The sequence below is a fragment of the Pecten maximus genome, chromosome 12, assembly GCF_902652985.1.
Source record: "Pecten maximus chromosome 12, xPecMax1.1, whole genome shotgun sequence".
Classification (NCBI taxonomy): Eukaryota; Metazoa; Mollusca; class Bivalvia; order Pectinida; family Pectinidae; genus Pecten; species Pecten maximus.
This window is the reverse complement of record NC_047026.1, coordinates 11032369-11051276: the sequence shown is the minus strand read 5'-3', so window position 1 is coordinate 11051276 and position 18908 is coordinate 11032369. Positions and strand designations below refer to the sequence as shown.

At 35.7% G+C, this 18908-nt stretch overlaps 1 protein-coding gene across 4 annotated transcripts in view; it reads right to left on the bottom strand.

Moving 5' to 3' along the window:
* Nucleotides 1–11110: 11110 nt before the first annotated feature.
* LOC117339589 (sex peptide receptor-like) overlaps nucleotides 11111–18908 on the bottom strand; it is a 32811-nt gene continuing 25013 nt past the window's right edge. Inside the window, exons 2-4 of one of the 4 annotated variants that reach the window (XM_033901276.1) lie at nucleotides 12087–16078; nucleotides 11335–11996; nucleotides 11111–11300 (exon numbers count right to left, since the gene is read on the bottom strand). In XM_033901276.1, the coding sequence (XP_033757167.1) occupies nucleotides 14391–15620 (1230 nt within the window). In that variant the 5' untranslated portion in view covers nucleotides 15621–16078 and the 3' untranslated portion in view covers nucleotides 11111–11300; nucleotides 11335–11996; nucleotides 12087–14390. Of the gene's footprint in view, nucleotides 11997–12086; nucleotides 16079–18908 lie in introns of all 4 variants that reach the window. The other 3 variants (XM_033901277.1, XM_033901275.1, XM_033901274.1) reach the window with 3 other exon arrangements.

Genomic DNA, 18908 nt, shown 5'->3' with positions numbered 1-18908 from the left:
AAACAATCGTCCAAATTTAGCATCTTAAACAATAGGAATTTCAATAATATATCATGGTTGACCTTACAGATATTAAAACAAATGTTTTCCTAACAAGATGTTCCCACACGCAGTGAGATATCTAAAAATACTGTCTTATCTACACGACAAACCATTGGCCCATATTAGGGACGAAATCAGGAAGAAAGGGTTTAAATGTATCAAAACGTTCAAATCGACAAATATATATATATAAAAGAAACTGCCAGTATGAACACGTCGAACCTAGTCCAGAAATGCCTCCGATGAGAAAATGGCGTATTTGTCCTGACAAAATCTTTCTTCTGGATATTTAGAGCATCGATCAATAATCCTATATTCTCTGTCAAATTATTTATAACACGTCACAACGGAACCTCATTTTAAACCACCGAGGTAAGTTAAAATAAATCTTAACATGGAGTGGTATACTCCGAATGTTCGTAGTCCAAGTGTTTTCCTGTTAGCAATGGCGGTTTGGCTGGTTCTAAATCTCGCCGTGTAAACATTTATGATTTAAATAAATGAGGAATGAGAAAATTAGCCAATAAAAGCGTATCGTTAATCAATTAATGAGACGTTAGTATAGGTTCGTCAAGAAAAGGATAAATCCCAAGTCAGCTGAATTACAAATAAATGTCGACCAGATACATGTACGACTACACCGTTCATTCAACTTTACATTATACTAATTTGTGTGAATCTCCTTACCATCAGGGATATAGTCGAACGCAGACTTAACACATTTGACGGCCTGCTGTACTTATACTTAATGAACTCCAGTGTTGATATGTCGGGAAGGTTCTTCCAAGTGCTGAAGTCAGGATTTGGCAGGAAGACAATGTCTCACACGCCATTTGTACCTTTACCTAATAGTCCAGAGACAGTGTGATAGCCAGTGACTGCATGGACGAGATCATGCCATATATTTTTTCGACGCTTGTTGTATCATTGTCTCTGGATTCTCCCCTGACAAAAGGGAAAGATACCATGGGCGACTATAAATAATCTTACCTTGGCTTGAGGTAGGACTGAAAACGAAAAGATTCTTGGCTTTGATAAATGTTGTGTTTCTCCTTCGTAGTATATCTTCTCGACACTGGCTGTATTATTGTTTCTGGATTCTTCCGTTACAAAAGGGAAAGATACCATGGGCGATTATATTATAATATTACCTTGGCCTGAGGTAGGACTAAAAACGAGAACATTATTGGCTTTGATAGATGTTTTGTTTCTCCTTCCTACCTTCATACATATGAGTGTTTTTTTCTTTCCTTTCAGACACCTATGGCTGATGCGAGCTATGGAAATCAATATTTTTCAATAATGATGTTTTAATATTTTCCGTAATAAATATATTAATACTTAACTATTGTCGAACTTTACTTAAACTAAACGAAGAACGACGGTGACTTTATCTTCAACAATATTCAGTACTGCCTTTTTACTTTGCACAATCCCCAACAGCAGACAGACGTAACTGTGTTTTGGTCTGGCAATCCTCTGTAAATTAATATATTACTCGTCTTGTTAAGTTTTAATTAATGTAAAAAATTCACGTTGAGGAATTTCGTCATCGTTAACTAGGTGTTAGGCGTGTTCTCTGGCGAAAATTACAGGAATTAGTATTTAGCGGTACCGGCTTTGGGAGGGAATTAGTAGCTGTACAGGTGAGGGGTGAACTGTACCGAGTCCACCTGATGAGACAAAGCAAGAGTTACCTCCTACACACTTACCGGGGAATGAATTAAACTTTAATTTATCTCAGAACTTTATTTTAAATTTGTGAAACAAAATTAATACGTTAATGTTTTAAGTACACTCAAAAGATTTTAATTAAAATTGTGAAACATAAAACAGTTGTAGTGGTATATGAATTTGTGTAGCAAAAATCTACACCTTTGAAAATGGATTTTAGTTGATATTAAATGGTAGGTTCTGATACATCCATCTTTGGCGGGATTCTTATAGTATGACGTTGTCCGTCAGTCCGTCCGGCGTAAAGCTTAGTTTTTCTAGTGATCTCGTACAATTTTCGACCAGTCGCTTTAAAATTTGGTATGTATTGTACACATCATATGAAGTTGTGTTTCCCTGATAAGAATTTCTATTCGACTATTTTTGCAACAGTTATTCCTCTTTGTTTATTACAGTATATTTTTTTGTTCAGAGATCTGCATTTTTGACCAGTTTCTTTGAAACTTGGTAGGCTTTATAATCAAGATAATTATGTTGTTGTGTTTTCCTGAAAAGAATCTTTTTGCAAGAGATATTGGCACTTATTCGTTTCAGTATTTGATTCTCTTGTCAGGATATCTCCTTCTGCATTTTTGACAGATTTCATTGAAAGCTAATAGGCTTTATAATCATGATATGAAGTTGTACTTCCAAGAGAATAATTTTGATTCAAGTGTTTATTGCTAATACTTGAATCTTCTCCGGAGATCTCCTCCAGATTTCAACGATTTCTTTGGAAGTTTGTAGGCTTTATAATCATATCAAGTTGTGTTTAATAAGTTGCAGACTTTGCGTTATTTGTTTTCCTCAAACTGTTAGAAAATTAAACATTAACTTTGTAGTGAAAGGTGAGATTTCTATCAAGCTAACTAGCCACTCCTCTGGTGATGTAAATCTTATTTCCATGCAAACTATATAGCACTATATGTATGGGTGCATATTGTTCCACTCCCGTCTTACTCTTGTTGCAAGGTAAAGTGTTTTTATTTTAACACATGTGCGAATATCTACCGCCGTGTAATCACAAATAATGTCCCCATATCCCTAATTGGCCTTCCCGTATACATATCCTGTGTTAAGATTGTAGATTCCACTGCTCTTTTGAACTGGTATTTCTAATCGGAGGTCCATACTTTGGCAGGAGCTAGTGCACTCTCTGATAATCTTTGCTGAACGTTTTATTTCCCAGAGAACTCAAAGAGTTTATTCAAATCATTGAAAGTTGAGTAGTCGTTAGTGTAACCGCATTCGTAACATGGGGTGCGTTAGGAGTCGTCTAAATAGAAGATTCAGTCATATTTTACAATCCTACAAATCGCCACTATGGTGTAATTAAACAGAAGTAACTCAATCAATTGTTAGTATGTATCAAGGCTATCCATAGGCCTTGCTGTTGACATGTTATTTGTTAAGCTGTACATAAATTTCGACAAAACATGCGATAAGTGTCTTTTCGGGGAGCCAAATTAGCTCGCATGTGTCACATATATTACACATAATAGCCATGCCGTTATTCTCACAATTGTCTAAACCACACAATATATGCATTTATTTAGATCAGATATGACTTAATGTACGTATAAACAATGGTTATATTTTGACATTGAAATGCAAATGACGATTGTTGATAATATCACACAAATATGGCATATAGGGAGGCATTTTAAACATAAAAAACTCCTGTTAGACGCCATTAGAACGCTGAGCATGGCAAGAAGACTTATTTTCTAAGGGGGGGGGTATTCAACTGCTGAGTTTGTGGTAAAAGATGCATATTTCTGAGAAGAACAAACAAACAAACTCCACGGTTTAACTATTTGTCTTGAAAACATTCTTCTTAGTATAATCAGATGTTTTTATAACATGGAACAGGAAGATCGAATGTCATGAAACATACAATTACACAAAACCATCATCACTTGGATGGGTGCATGGTTCATCCACCTTGGGACAAAATGGAGGCCTCTGTTACTACTATGAATAAATTTGTAACAACTACACTTTTCGGCAAAGGGTTTTAATCTCCTAGGGTCAAATTTAAGGTCACTATATTTAGACATCCTCTTTCTACCAACTTTATTGATCATAAATGAGTGTGCTGAAACTTCATACCCTCAAACACAAATATGATCTCTTTGATATATTTGCATTCGAATCTTCTGGGATCCAAATTGAGGTCAATCCTACTAGAAATAGATTTCCATCGTCCTCTCTCTTCTTACTTCACTAATTTTCATATGCTTCGTACCTTTAAAATCTTACAGTTATCATACCTTGTTATGATATTTGGCAGTGTTTTTTTCTGAGCGGCATTATGTTTCGATAAATTCTTGCCATCCTTGTTGCGTATTGGTCAATGTTAAAAAGCGAGGGGATTCGTATCGCTTGAGATGCCTTGATACGTTTTGTTATGTTTTCATTTGCTCTGCAGTGTCACTATATAACCTTTCCAAATAAGATAGAAAATTATCAAATCATAATTTTAACATTATCCCCATTGGTGTAGTGATATGACTTATTAACGTCGTGTCAGACGTCACCATATTTTGTCGTTTCAATTAATTCAATTTATCAAACATGTCAAATATATGTATACATGTATATCTCAAAGATATCTAATTGATCAAGTAGTAATAACGACAGTACAGACAAATAAATTGTCGAATTTTCGTGTTATGTTAGACCGATTGGCCCCGGGGTTCTATCCCCTCTACGTCACCATATAAGCGTAGTTTTGACGTCACGACAATTCGCGCTACGGAATATAAAATAAAACCGATTGATCAATGTAACTTGCAACAAGTTATGTGGTTCTGTTGTATAAAAGGTGAATATCGTCCTGGTGGGATATATTGATGAAAATGTTAAAATTAAATTGATGATTTGGTGTTTATTTCCATGAACTTCATTTTTTGCTGGGTACGTCGCGTGCACTCGTAACGTCACAAGAATAAGCCCCATTGACAGCCCGGAATTTGACTTTGGAATGCAATCACATTTATACAGAAAGAAATGTAAGAAAAAAGTTGAATTTGAAACAGAAATATATGTATTAAATTGCTTTCGTTGGAAAGCTATTGTCGTATAATTCTCACAGGATTTCAGACAAATTAATCAAAGTGCGATAACTCGCGTTATTCAATTTTGTTTGCAATCCTTTGAGAGTAATAAGACAATTACTTTCCAAAGAAAGCAATATAATGCTTTATGGAAGGGACGTATAGAGCCTTTTTATTAGCATATTTACTGAAATCATCGATGGGGATACCCTTACTACTGAATAGTAGGAAAATAAGGTAAGAAAAAATAACAAAACTTACCACATAGCACAATATCCATTCAATATATCTATTTTTATGTTAATAGAAAACGTCAGAAATAGGATTTTAACAGCATTTTCATTACACGAATCCCAGTTTCTCGTCAAATTGGACACCATCTTGAATTAAAACGGAAGTTGATTATTTGATGAGATGCCTCCATATCTAACTCTCTTAGCTATGGCCTAAAGTACAAAATGTACATCTAAGTCTAACTGCACGCTTTTATCAAAACCACTAATCGTTTAACACAGAAAATTGGTATTAATATAGACACCAGGAGATAACAGATCATGGAGGAAACTCTCTTTTGAAGTTGTTTTTAGAAAGTAAACATTCATTGACCGTCGATTCGTTGAAGTGATTGTGAATCACGACCATGATTCTTGAGACACCACCTACCCTGACCAATCACAATAGATTTTTAGTATACAGTTTCATATAATACAATTTGGTTTACTTATGAAATTACGTAAGATGTTTATGCTAGGTACACAGCCAGAAAACGCACAAATCTTGAGATATTTTATATTTTTGATGAAAACGTAGTGTTATATATAGACATACATGGAAATGGGAATGAGGCCAACAAAGCGCGCGGTGAACTTTTAAAAGTTAAATCATTTATCATTTTTAAAAAATATTATTTTTGAGTATCACCTCATTCGTCAATGCACATCTGTATCGTTTCCCACTTATCATTATTTAAAATAACAATGCCGAACGTACTTGATTGTAAAATATTACAGCATGAAATGTATTTTTGTTAGTTTGATTTTTCCTGGAAATAAATGGAAATAAAGATCGAGTTGGGATAACGACTGATATTCCAGGCGATCATTCCACAAATTATTTATTGCAACTTTTACAATGTAATAAAGATGTATGTTTTGTAGGGGGGAAAACAACATCTTAAGCATACAGTAATCGACAAACCCGCTCTAAGTATCAAATTAATTTCAATTACAATATAATGTGAAAAATTGTAAAACAAATTCAACTTATTGTATTGATCTTTTGTTCATAATTATCCCATCTTAACGACGGTCTGGGTATGCATTATTATTATTGTATATACGACTGAAGCTTTTTATGTGACAGATCCCTGCAGAGTAGCTTTAAGCAAAGTATGTGATCGGATCCCTTGCTTTTGTTTAGATCGACCCTACGATTTTTTTTAAAGTTCGATTTTATGTAGTTGAATGTACGAGGGCTGTTTGATATGCTGTGAGTCTAATATTGAAGGACTTGAATTTCGCCGGACATATTGTATCATTTTTCAACATAATCCCCTTCAGTATCTATACACTTTTGCAAGCGGTGTTTAAGGGTCTCAATGCCACTTTTATAGAACTCATTTTCTTGGATGTTCAAAAAGTCATTCACTGCATGTATGACGCCATCATTGGACTGAAAGTGGGTGCCTGAAATAGCCGTTTTTAGTTTTGGAGATAGATGAAAGAATGATGGAGCGAGATCATGTGAATAAGGCGGATGCTCAATCAATTTAAAGCCACAATCGTGAATGGCAGCCATTGTGAATAGGAGCTTTGTCCTGATGCTTTCTCATTGCTAAATCCTCGGTCAGAATGGAATGTACTCTTTCCTATGAAATGCCAACTCTACTGGCTATCTTTCTGTGACTCGTCTGTCAGTCACAACAATATCATGAACTTTATTGACCATTTCTGCGGTTGCAACATTGACAGGCCTTCCAGGACGAGGGGTCATCTTCAAGGCTCTGTCGGCCGCGCTTAAAATTTCGCCGCCCACCTTTTCACTGTAGCATATGAAGGGGCATCTTTCCCTAATGTTGCTACTATATCATTATGGATATACTTACATGTAGATGTTAAAGCTTTATATGCAAATATTCGATCATTGCTCTTTCATCGACTATGTCTATTTTGCAAAAGCCGCTTGTCTTGTTTAATTTAGAGTGCTACCTCGTCGATATCAAATTAACCAAATGAGACCAGTCCTTGGGTATACACCGCCCTATATAGTCAGAGAACAGTAGGACTTAAAAAGAACATCTTTGAGTACCTCCTTCAATACATATCAATTATCACTTATATCAATTTTCACACATTTTAGGTTAACCAAATATTTCGTGCTTTGACCTCCTGAAATCCAATCTGATTGGAGGAAAAATAAAAACGCTCGTTTGGGCGGATTTCTGGGACCAGTTGTCGGGTACGGAAACTTTTCCAATACTTCATATTCCAGCAATGAAGATTCTTGCCAATAACAATTGATTTTCACCCGCTGAAGGGATTGATTCAGTAACATCTTCTGGTGTGATTTTGGAATTGTTGAATTGTAGGCATCAATTTGGCCCTAGATTGAAACCGATGTGTAGCGACAATTTTCTCATATTTAATATACAAGATCATTCCGTCTTAACACCTTCTAAAAGATTTCTACTAACTATAAATTGTGTTCGATTGCCAAACTGATCATCGGCCAAACACGAATAACATCTCACAACAGCGTTAGGGGATACTGTATGTAACCTATGCGTTCTCTGTTAGTAATATAACTTTTTGCAAAATATATTTGTCTTGTTAAAATAGCGCAACGAAAAAATATATATTTGCGCCTGCTTTTGATATTACTTCATTGATCATATATTTATATCTAGTAATACGCCTCCAACAAATTTACATGTACAGTTGGGACCGTACCTTCGTTATAACTATATATTGTTTAGAGGTTCACCGACTGAGTTAACTACAAGTTCACAAGTTCTTCAAATTGACATGTTCACTGGCACACTGGCAGATTCACTGACACACTGACTAGTTCACGGCCACATTAACAAGTTAAGTGACACATTGTCAAGTTCAATGACATACTGACAGGTTCAGGGACACACCGTCAGGTTCAGTGACATACTGACAGGCTTACTAGCACACTGGCAGTGATCGGGTAACATACTTATCTTTTATAATCAATGACAAGTTCATTGACATACTAACCGGTTCACTGACACAATGACAGGTTTACTTACAAACTAACAAATTTACAATGACAGGTTCATAGACAAACTAAAATATTCACAATGACCGGTTCACTGACAAACTAACAGATTCATTGACACAATGACAGGTTCACTGAGAGATTCAATGATATACTAACAGGGTCATTGACACACCGACAGCCTCTAGGACAGGTTCCCTGACGGATTCGATGCCTAGTACGTTGTGTAAAACAGGAGATCAGTACAGTCTATCAACAGTATCACAGCTGACATACGAGAGACAATATGGACACCGAGAGTTTTACCAACTGACATTGACAAGATATCACGTACACCGAGATTTATCAGCCGACATTTACATGAAAGAACAATCCTTATCTAAGACATTATGTCATTTTCTGGAATTGATGCTGAAAAAACAACACAGAATATCGACAAAGGAAGATGTATTCTGATCTATTATCAGTATTCAGCAGACCTTCTGAACATATAAAGGGCAGGAGCCCAGCTCTATTTATCGTTAGATTGCTTACGGAATAATTTGAGCTCATCACAAAAGTGTCACATAAAAATTGACAGCAAATGTCAACGCCAAATATCCCGTCAACAGCATTGAATCCATTCGTGAGGAAGAAGACAGAGCATTATACTTTTCCTCACTAGCAGTTCTGAATCATGGGTTTGACATGGCAATAGTCAATACCTATTACACAAGCTTTTCTGTTCACCCGTCTCATAAAGGTGACCAAACATTAATGGTACTGTTGAGGAAAAAGTTACACGGACGTGACTAAACACGACTCGTGCCGTTCTATTTATAGAAACGCCAAAAGGAGGTGATAAACACTTATCTTACTATTTATAGAAACTTCACTAAGCGGCGTCTATTTATAGAAACGTCACAAAGAGGTGACTAAACACGACTCGTGTCGATCTATTTATAGAAACGTCAAAAGGAGGTGATAAACACGTATCTTACTATTTATAGAAACTTCACTAAGCGGCGTCTATTTATAGAAACGTCACAAAGAGGTGACTAAACACGACTCGTGTCGTTCTATTTATAGAAACGTCAAAAGGAGGTAAACAGGCATTGTGCTCATTTAAGAAACATGTATCGCACTATTTATAGAAACGTCAGAAGGAGGTTACTTAAGACGTGTCGTTCTATTTATAGAAACGTCAGAAGGAGGATACTTAAGACGTGTCGTCCTATTTATAGAAACGTCAGAAGGAGGTGAATAAACAGGTAATGTACTATTTATAGAAACGTCACAAGGAGGTAACTTGACTCGTATCGTTCTATTTATAGAAACGTCAAAAGGAGGTAAATAGGCATTGTGCTAATTAAAGAAACATGTATCGCACTATTTATAGAAACGTCACAAGCAGGTTACTTAACACGTGTCGTTCTATTTATAGAAACGTCAGAAGGAATGTATCAAACACGCATCATACTTAATAAAAGCCCATCACTTCAAAACATTCCAGTGTGATATGATACTATATAACTAATGCTATAAGTTTATCTTTAATTGTTCTGTTTATTGTTCGTCGTGCTGTTGTCTTTACACGGCACGTGATGTGTTTAATACGTATTGGTGTTTCTTGGCTCACAAGTAACGAATGTCACATATGTATCTGTCAGTTAGTACAAAACATTTAAATGTTCGTGTAAAATTTTATATTATTGTAGATATATATTGTAATAAAGTGCAAAACACTTTGATGAAATGAATAGTCAAATTGTTTGTATACCAAATGGTAAATAGTACGCGTTGACGATTTTTAATCAGAAGCTTGAAAAGTTTTCCGTCAGTCAATTAAAACACTATAGTACTGTATTACATAAGGACAAATTATGACGCGAAGTAAATTTGAAAATACGGCAAAAAACATGGACTCTTCCATATGCCAACTAAAAATCCCGACCTCTTTGTCAATGATAAAACGTATACGCCTGTAAAAATTAACAAGTGTAACGTGCACCAGGGGTACAACGAAGCGGTCACCCATCCAAGAGCTGACCACACTCGACGTTGCTTAACTTCGGTACACAGACACGACACTCAACAGCAAAAAGCTAATCCATGAGCCATCCCATAAGGATTGCAATGCAGCGCTTTCATGATGTGTAACTCAGTCACGTTGAAACATATTCTTTGAAATGGGCTAGAAGGAATCGTGGTATATGTTTGTACGTTGTTTGTTAATGCTAAATAGTTAACGTAGATTTACAAAGCTGTGGAGTTTATCCTAATCATTGACGTTAATTTATTGTCTGGTTTATAATGAATTAACGGCAGATTAATTAATCTAATAACAAAGATAGATGTAAGCCAGCAGTAATGATAATCAAAAACATACAATTTTACAACAGTACATTTAATACGAATAACTGATATCCATAATGTTGTAAACATCAAACAAATAAATTATAAACAACAACAACTGCACGTGAATGTTTTGAGTAATCTGGAAAAAACGCAGTACTGGTGTTAAAGAAGGATAATCACTGAGACTTTCCGAACGACTTCTGTCGATAATTGGGACTGAAAACGGCGACTTCATTGCTAAGTAAGACAGTTCGTTTATTCTGCATTGTGAACAAAACAATGAACAAAACAATTGGAGATTTGAAAAAAAAAAAAAGATGACAAGAATGACATTGCCGTTATTGGTGACCTGGGACACGGTCTCGTGCAGATATCATTATGTGTTATTCGTGTATTTTGGAGGACATGCATGAACGGAAGTATCTTACATATTAACGTTATCAATGATAATCAATGTTTTAGTCCAATAATTTGTCAAATAAAATTGAATTTCAGACGTTTGTAATGACTATGAGGTGAACTGGCCAGATACGTCTGTGATTGGACGATCCTGAAGCAATTCCTCACTGCTTCCATCCGGAACAAATGACGTATGGTAAGTGGATCTTCGGGCCATTGTTCTAAATTCTTTAGTAAAAAGCATTTAAGAAAGTTCGCTGTAAAACAATTTACAGTGCGAAAGTACAACAGTGCTAATCAGTAAAGGAAGAAACAACTACAGTTTGATAGACATTTTAATCATGTACAGGAATAATTGTCAGTAACAATTAGTAAATGCAGTTAATACAGAAAATTAACTTAGCTGATGAAAATCAAATGACATTATTGCTGTAATCTAACCGTACATATGTATGTCAGAGTGCATTTTATTGTCAGCAGTAGTTTCGTTTTTATAGTTCTGACCACCTGTATAGACTGTAGTTTCTCTAGTTCTGACCACCTGTATAGACTGTAGTTTCTCTAGTTCTGACCACCTGTATAGACTGTAGTTTCTATAGTTCTGACCACCTTTATAAACTGTAGTTTCTATAGTTCTGACCACCTTTATAGACTATAGTTTCTATGGTTCTGAACACCTTTATAAACTCTAGTTTCTATAGTTCTGACCACCTTTATAGACGATAGTTTCTATTATTCTGACCACCTTTAGTAGTTTCTATGGTTCTGACCACCTTTAGTAGTTTCTATAGTTCTGACCACCTTTATAGACCGTAGTTTCTATAGTTCTGACCACCTTTATAGACTATAGTTTCTATAGTTCTGACCACCTTTATAGACTATAGTTTCTATGGTTCTGACCACCTGTATAGACTATAGTTTCTATGGTTCTGACCAACTTTATAGACCGTAGTTTCTATAGTTCTGAACACCTTTAGTAGTTTCTATGGTTCTGACCACCTTTATAGACCGTAGTTTCTATAGTTCTGACCACCATTATAGACTATAGTTTCTATGGTTCTGACCACCTTTATAGACCGTAGTTTCTATAGTTCTGACCACCTTTATAGACCGTAGTTTCTATGGTTCTGACCACCTTTATAGACTGTAGTTTCTATAGTTCTGACCACCTTTATAGACCGTAGTTTCTATGGTTCTGACCACCTTTAGTAGTTTCTATAGTTCTGAACACCTTTAGTAGTTTCTATGGTTCTGACCACCTTTATAGACCGTAGTTTCTATAGTTCTGGCCACCTTTATAGACTCTAGTTTCTATTATTCTGGCCACCTTTAGTAGTTTCTGTAGTTCTGACCACCTTTAGTAGTTTCTATAGTTCTGACCACCTTTAGTAGTTTCTATAGTTCTGGCCACCTTTAGTAGTTTCTATTATTCTGGCCACCTTTAGTAGTGTCTATGGTTCTGAACACCTTTAGTAGTTTCTAAAGTTCTGACCACCTTTAGTAGTTTCTATGGTTCTGACCACCTTTAGTAGTTTCTATAGTTCTGACCACCTTTAGTAGTTTCTATAGTTCTGGCCACCTTTAGTAGTTTCTATAGTTCTGGCCACCTTTAGTAGTTTCTATAGTTCTGACCACCTTTAGTAGTTTCTATGGTTCTGAACACCTTTAGTCGTTTCTATAGTTCTGAACACCTTTAGTAGTTTCTTTAGTTCTGAACACCTATAGTAGTTTCTATAGTTCTGACCATCTTTAGTAGTTTCTATTGTTCTGACCACCTTTAGTAGTTTCTATGGTTCTGAACACCTTTAGTAGTTTCTATTATTCTGACCACCTTTAGTAGTTTCTATGGTTCTGAACACCTTTAGTAGTTTCTTTAGTTCTGAACATCTTTAGTAGTTTCTATGGTTCTGAACACCTTTAGTAGTTTCTATGGTTTTGAACACCTTTAGTAGTTTCTTCAGTTCTGAACATCTTTAGTAGTTTCTATGGTTCTGACCACCTTTAGTAGTTTCTTTAGTTCTGAACATCTTTAGTAGTTTCTATAGTTCTGAACATCTTTAGTAGTTTCTATAGTTCTGAACACCTTTAGTAGTTTCTATGGTTCTGAACACCTTTAGTAGTTTCTATAGTTCTGACCACCTTTAGTAGTTTCTATAGTTCTGAACACCTTTAGTAGTTTCTATAGTTCTGAACACCTTTAGTAGTTTCTATGGTTCTGAACACCTTTAGTAGTTTCTATAGTTCTGAACACCTTTAGTAGTTTCTATGGTTCTGAACACCTTTAGTAGTTTCTTTAGTTCTGAACATCTTTAGTAGTTTCTATAGTTCTGAACATCTTTAGTAGTTTCTATGGTTTTGAACATCTTTAGTAGTTTCTATAGTTCTGAACATCTTTAGTAGTTTCTATTGTTCTGACCACCTTTAGTAGTTTCTATTGTTCTGACCACCTTTAGTAGTTTCTATAGTTCTGAACACCTTTAGTAGTTTCTATAGTTCTGAACATCTTCATAAAGACAAGTAGACTGCTTTATCAATTACAATTATAATAATTTTGTTCAAGTTGGAAAAAACAAGTTGAAAAAATAAATCATTGTAACTAAGCCCAAATCTAAAAACATTGCCGAACACAACACTTCCAGTGTGAATGCAATAATATGGTGCGAGAACACAATATCATTTTGAATAATTTTATTGCTTTCGCACAGAACGATATTGATTTCACGCGCAATAAGTTTGTTGATTTCGGAGTCCTTCCCCATCCATTAACGAGTAACAGGTGTGTAGTAATTTTGCTCCAATCTACCGCTTGAACACCTTACGATTACAGAGCTATCACCTGTCTAAGACCGTAATGCCATAAATCTGACGGCGTTCCTTGTCGGAAAAGTTGATATTTTACGACAGAATTTTGAATGTAGAGAATGTTCACCGTAGAGCTAGGTGTACCAATGGTTATCGTACCTGTACTTTATTTGCATATAATGATAAAAACAAGAAACGCACATGCATTTCATGATTGTAATAGAATTTCTTGACTTACGCTGCCAAATGTGTCTAGATTTACATTGTATTATTTTGGGACAGTAACGATACGTCTAGCTACATTGTATCATATTTAGGATGATAAAGATGTGTTAAAATTAACATTGTATTGTATTTCTATTGGTAATTGTGCTGAAATAGGTTGAATTTAAATTTCATGATAAAATAAATGTTAAATCTGAGGCGATTTAAAAAAAAATATGGACACCTTTAAACACACAATAATATGGACGTGAGAACAATGGATTTATCAGTAAAATTCGGACGGTAACACACACCAGACAGATATTGTTCTGAAATGAACACAAATTGATAAAATCATTCTACGTTGACAGTATTCCTATATGTAGCTAATCAGTATACAGTTAAACGCGTCACACAAAAAATTCTACGATGAGTTAGCATACAAATCTTAAAACATGGTGCATTGCAATTAACAAATCTTACCTAACCAATGTGAAATGGCAATATCGAAATGTGTCGTAGCATATAAAGTATATTTAGAAATATATGCATTCCTTGTGAAAGTTTCCCTAATGTGCACGTGAGCACGCGTCACAGTTTGGTCGTAGTCGTTGACAGTGAAGTGTTGGTCGTTGTTGGTGTGCACCCATTTTTCTCGGCTGTCACCACACCAAGTTTTCGCCACCCTGGCCGCCTCTCCGGAATACAGCTACAGAAAATTTCAAAAAACGTCTTTCGAAATTGAGTACTCATTCCACAGTATAGGACGAAATTGATAGCATTATTGCAAAGAGCCACAATATCGACAAGATCCCCCAGCGGCATATAGACAGATTCAAAGAATCCCTCGATAGAACTGCTCAGTATTGTAAGAATACCTTGCGGTAACTCAGTAATGAGAAAAAGGACGACGACAGCGAGAAGCATTAGCGTGGTTCGGTTGTGTTCATTGTGTTTATCCGTATCATCTTTCTTCCCCTGATGCTTGAGAGCCGCTCGCCGTTTGTACGCGCGATGCATGGCGGTGATTAGGAGCAGAGTAAGCAAAGTTAGCATGATGCACGGGACGAGTTTGATCAGCAGAGCTTGGGTCCAGTAATTCACCGAATTTATCACCGCAAAAACTCCATGTCTCCTCACTTCCAGCGAATATATTGGCTCGCGGTTTTCCTGACAATCGTACGTTGTGATTTCGTTAGATATATAATTAGGTATACATATGATGATTGTATACAGGATCACGCCCAACACAGCTCGCTTAGCTTTCTGCTGATTGCAGTACAAAGCTCCTTTTGTAGGAAACCAAATGAATATAAAACGAAATATGGCTAGTTCTATAGTTAACCATATTGCAATCGTGTGGCACACGATGCTGAAACTCGCGTGGAACATTAGAAAGCATACCCATCCGTAACCTTTCGTCATGGGGAACGGAAGCATGGGATCCTTCAAGATATAGAAATGAATAGCGAATGGAAAGTAATCCAGCATTGTAAACAGGTCCGCCACGGCCAGCCACGTTAGGATGTAATTGGTAGATGTTATCATTTTCTTGCGTGTAAGTACGACAATATTTGCCGTATTAGCCAACATTCCGAAAAGACAAACACATACGCTGATGTAGCCGTGCACCCGGGCGTAGTGAACACTGAACTCCTCAAGTGCGCTCTTGGCCGACGAGTTGGTAGCGTCCATGTTGGGACAGTTTGACTCCAAGTAGAGGTCAGTCGTCACACCGACCGAACTATTAGTCACATTCCAGATTCCAGTCGTCATAACATCAGTGCCCTCAATCATTGTTATATTTGAACTGTAATTCATTTTTTCTCCTTTGTCAATTTCAATAAGCACGTCTAAATTCACTACAACTGACGTAGCGCACAAGTAAATGCCTATTTGTGTGAACGGATACAGTATAGAATCGCTGTTTATATCAGAGCGCACACAATATCACTATTTGTATGAAGCGAATCCTGGATCATTATTTGTATGTACATCAACGCTCTTATGTTAGCGCGTGAGACGTCACCTTATATAAGGGAAATCGTTATTTCAACAATTATCTTTTAGTAAAACGTTACGTTTCGTTGGCCGGTATTCACATTGTGTAGGACTCTCTCTATTCCACAGTCTCTATCCATCGAATCACTTATCTGCTCTCTTCCTGACGATCACAGCGTCTACAAAGGGCCGGGGTTGTCTCATCATCGAACAGAAAGGTCCAGGCTGCGTGCACTTTTGTATGCTTCCTATTTGGAACATCAGTTTTTGTAATTAACCTGCAAAAATGAAGGAAAACCAAATAAACAAACATCACGTTTCCTTAGCTTTTGACTATTACATATATAATCACCTATTACCTGGTCTCATCAAAAGCTTCCTAAATGCAGAAATGAACATCCACGTCAAATGATGCTATTTAATGAGATAACGAACTTTACATGATAGACTCAAATTCGCTAGAATGATTTAATATCTCACAATTAAATATCGCATGTTCTCTTAGAAGACCAAACATTATTAAACGTTTTGAAGAGAGGGGATGGCGAGAATTGACGCCTATCTGGTATAGTTACCGCGGGGAATGTAGGCTTTTCACCAACATATAGCATCTTAACACAAAGATAAGTGGCGATACCCCGGGGATTTCTCAGCAAGTAAAACGTGCCCCGACAGGCCGTCTGATCGCCTGTAGGGTGCCGGCCGATCTCGTCCTATAATACTTATCGTTAAGAAAACATGGAATAGACATCGCCACTAATTGACCTTGTAGTAGCGAGTATTGTGGAAGTATCAACCAAACTTACTCTGTATCGAACAACAAGTATCATTCCACATCAAAATGCTTTTATCTGACGAAAAAAATGAATGCGAGATAATTTAAACAGTATTTTCCATGTTTTGGCCTGTGATAGGATACTACTTCTACCACGATATAGCGGACCGCGCTATCATATCAGTTTCTGGTTGTGTGATGTGCTTCCCTATTCCAGTTTGTGGCTGGTTGTTTATCGCGTACATTGAAGCTGTTTCTGACAGAAGGCCTTACATATTATGTATACAAACACACGGATTTACCATTTTACTAAATAAACAAGAAATTATTATTATTATTATTTTTGTATTTTAGTATTTTATACGACGGTCCTCCGAAAATTTTGTTGTAAAAGACTTTAACAAAAACAATTATCTAAATTTCAAACGTTAACAGATTATTAACGTAACTCATTATTGATAGGTTATCAAGCTCATTTCAATATTCACAAATGTATGCTAGTGGCATAGAAATATGTCAAGCAACTTTATCAAATATGGGGTATGCAAAACTTCTTGTTCCGCCATTGTTTATAAATTCGTCATATGCTGGTTGTCATTAAAATGATGATCGGAAGCCAACTAAGACTAATCATCCTATCTAAAATTACATGTACATTAATACTGTATAAGGTCATATCGGCTGTACGGAGGGGCCTGTCAGGGGCCTGTTTGTAAACTGTTGTAAAGATATTAAAGTTATAACATACGAAGACAAATATATTGCATTTTAAAGAAATGCTCTATTTAGGAAGCGTAGTTTAGCCCACTGATTAATTTAAACCAGCAGTTATCTTAGAAACTCAGAGGAATGTCTATTATGTAGTTGTAGATTGGATGAAAGTAATATTCATTTCTTACTTTCCTGTAGTAATTATACAACAATCAGACAAAATACCACACTGCAATTTCATATAAGCTGAAACCACTCTTCTTTGGGGAAACGATGATTACTCTCAACAGATAAACGATGATTACTCTCAACAGATAAACGATGATTACTCTCAACAGATAAACGATGATTACTCTCAACAGATAAACGATGATTAATCTCAACAGATAAACGATGATTACTCTCAACAGATAAACGATGATTACTCTCAACAGATAAACGATGATTACTCTCAACAGATAAATGATGATTACTCTCAACAGATAAATGTAGAAGTCTTTTCAGCTGTCCAAAATTGTGTCAAGCGAAGTAAACGTTTGAGCTAATTATTTGTATTTATTGTCTCCAGTAAAGAAACTGTTTTTATTAATACATCACATTAATATATTGTTCTAACTGTTTATGTGTGTATCACTAAGTACTAGTATGTAACATGTACCTGACGATATGTATCATTATCCAAGGCGTCATGAATAAGATATATTACAATTTATACTTTTCAACACATATGATGTTAGTTGTTAACTTATCATCAATCATCCTATATTGTGAAGAAGGTGTATCCAGATACGAAGATTAATTTGATTTTATATGTACTTGGTAAAGGAATTGATATCAGCTTTAAGCTTGTTTTCCTATCCCACATTATAAATATAAATATATATACTTGAATGAATATTGTTGAACTAAAACAGCCCACTCTACAACATTGTTTTTTTTTTAATTATTATTGCTGACATGAAAATGGATTCAGTATATCAGATAAAATGGTAATATATTCTATAAATAGAACTCGAATTTTATTATTTTCTTGATTTGTTTGTCAATTTTCCTTCGTTAAAAACTGGTCACATGATCGCCTATAAAATAACATTGACCGCTGTTTTTCTCTTTTTTTTTTTTTTTTTTTTACAAAAACAGTGTTTTGCACGGCTATTTTCATATGTCTATCATCTAGCTCATAAACACTCTCAATATATCTAGCCGCTTGTAACAAACGTTTCCCCGATCTGGGCATATCGCAAAACAAAGAAGTCGTCAAACTTAGGTTTCCAAATTTATCCAAGACGATGTTGACATCATTTTAGACAATGCGGACTCGACAGACAAAGCGGGCGACAAGTACAATTGTCAAACTTTCAAACAGAACCCGAGAACAGAAATAAACACACAGTTTGATGTTTATTTCGTTAACATTGAACAAAAGAATGACACACTGCGCACATACAAGAAAATCTAAACTGCTTGCACACGGAAGTGGCATTCTACGACATTCAGACAAAAGGAAATCGAAATATCCACTTCAGTTAATATAACTTGAGCAACCTAAAATCTCATTGAGTCAAATGTCACCGCGGCAATGTCATCCTGGTGATAAATTTATCAAATTAAGTGTAAATGGA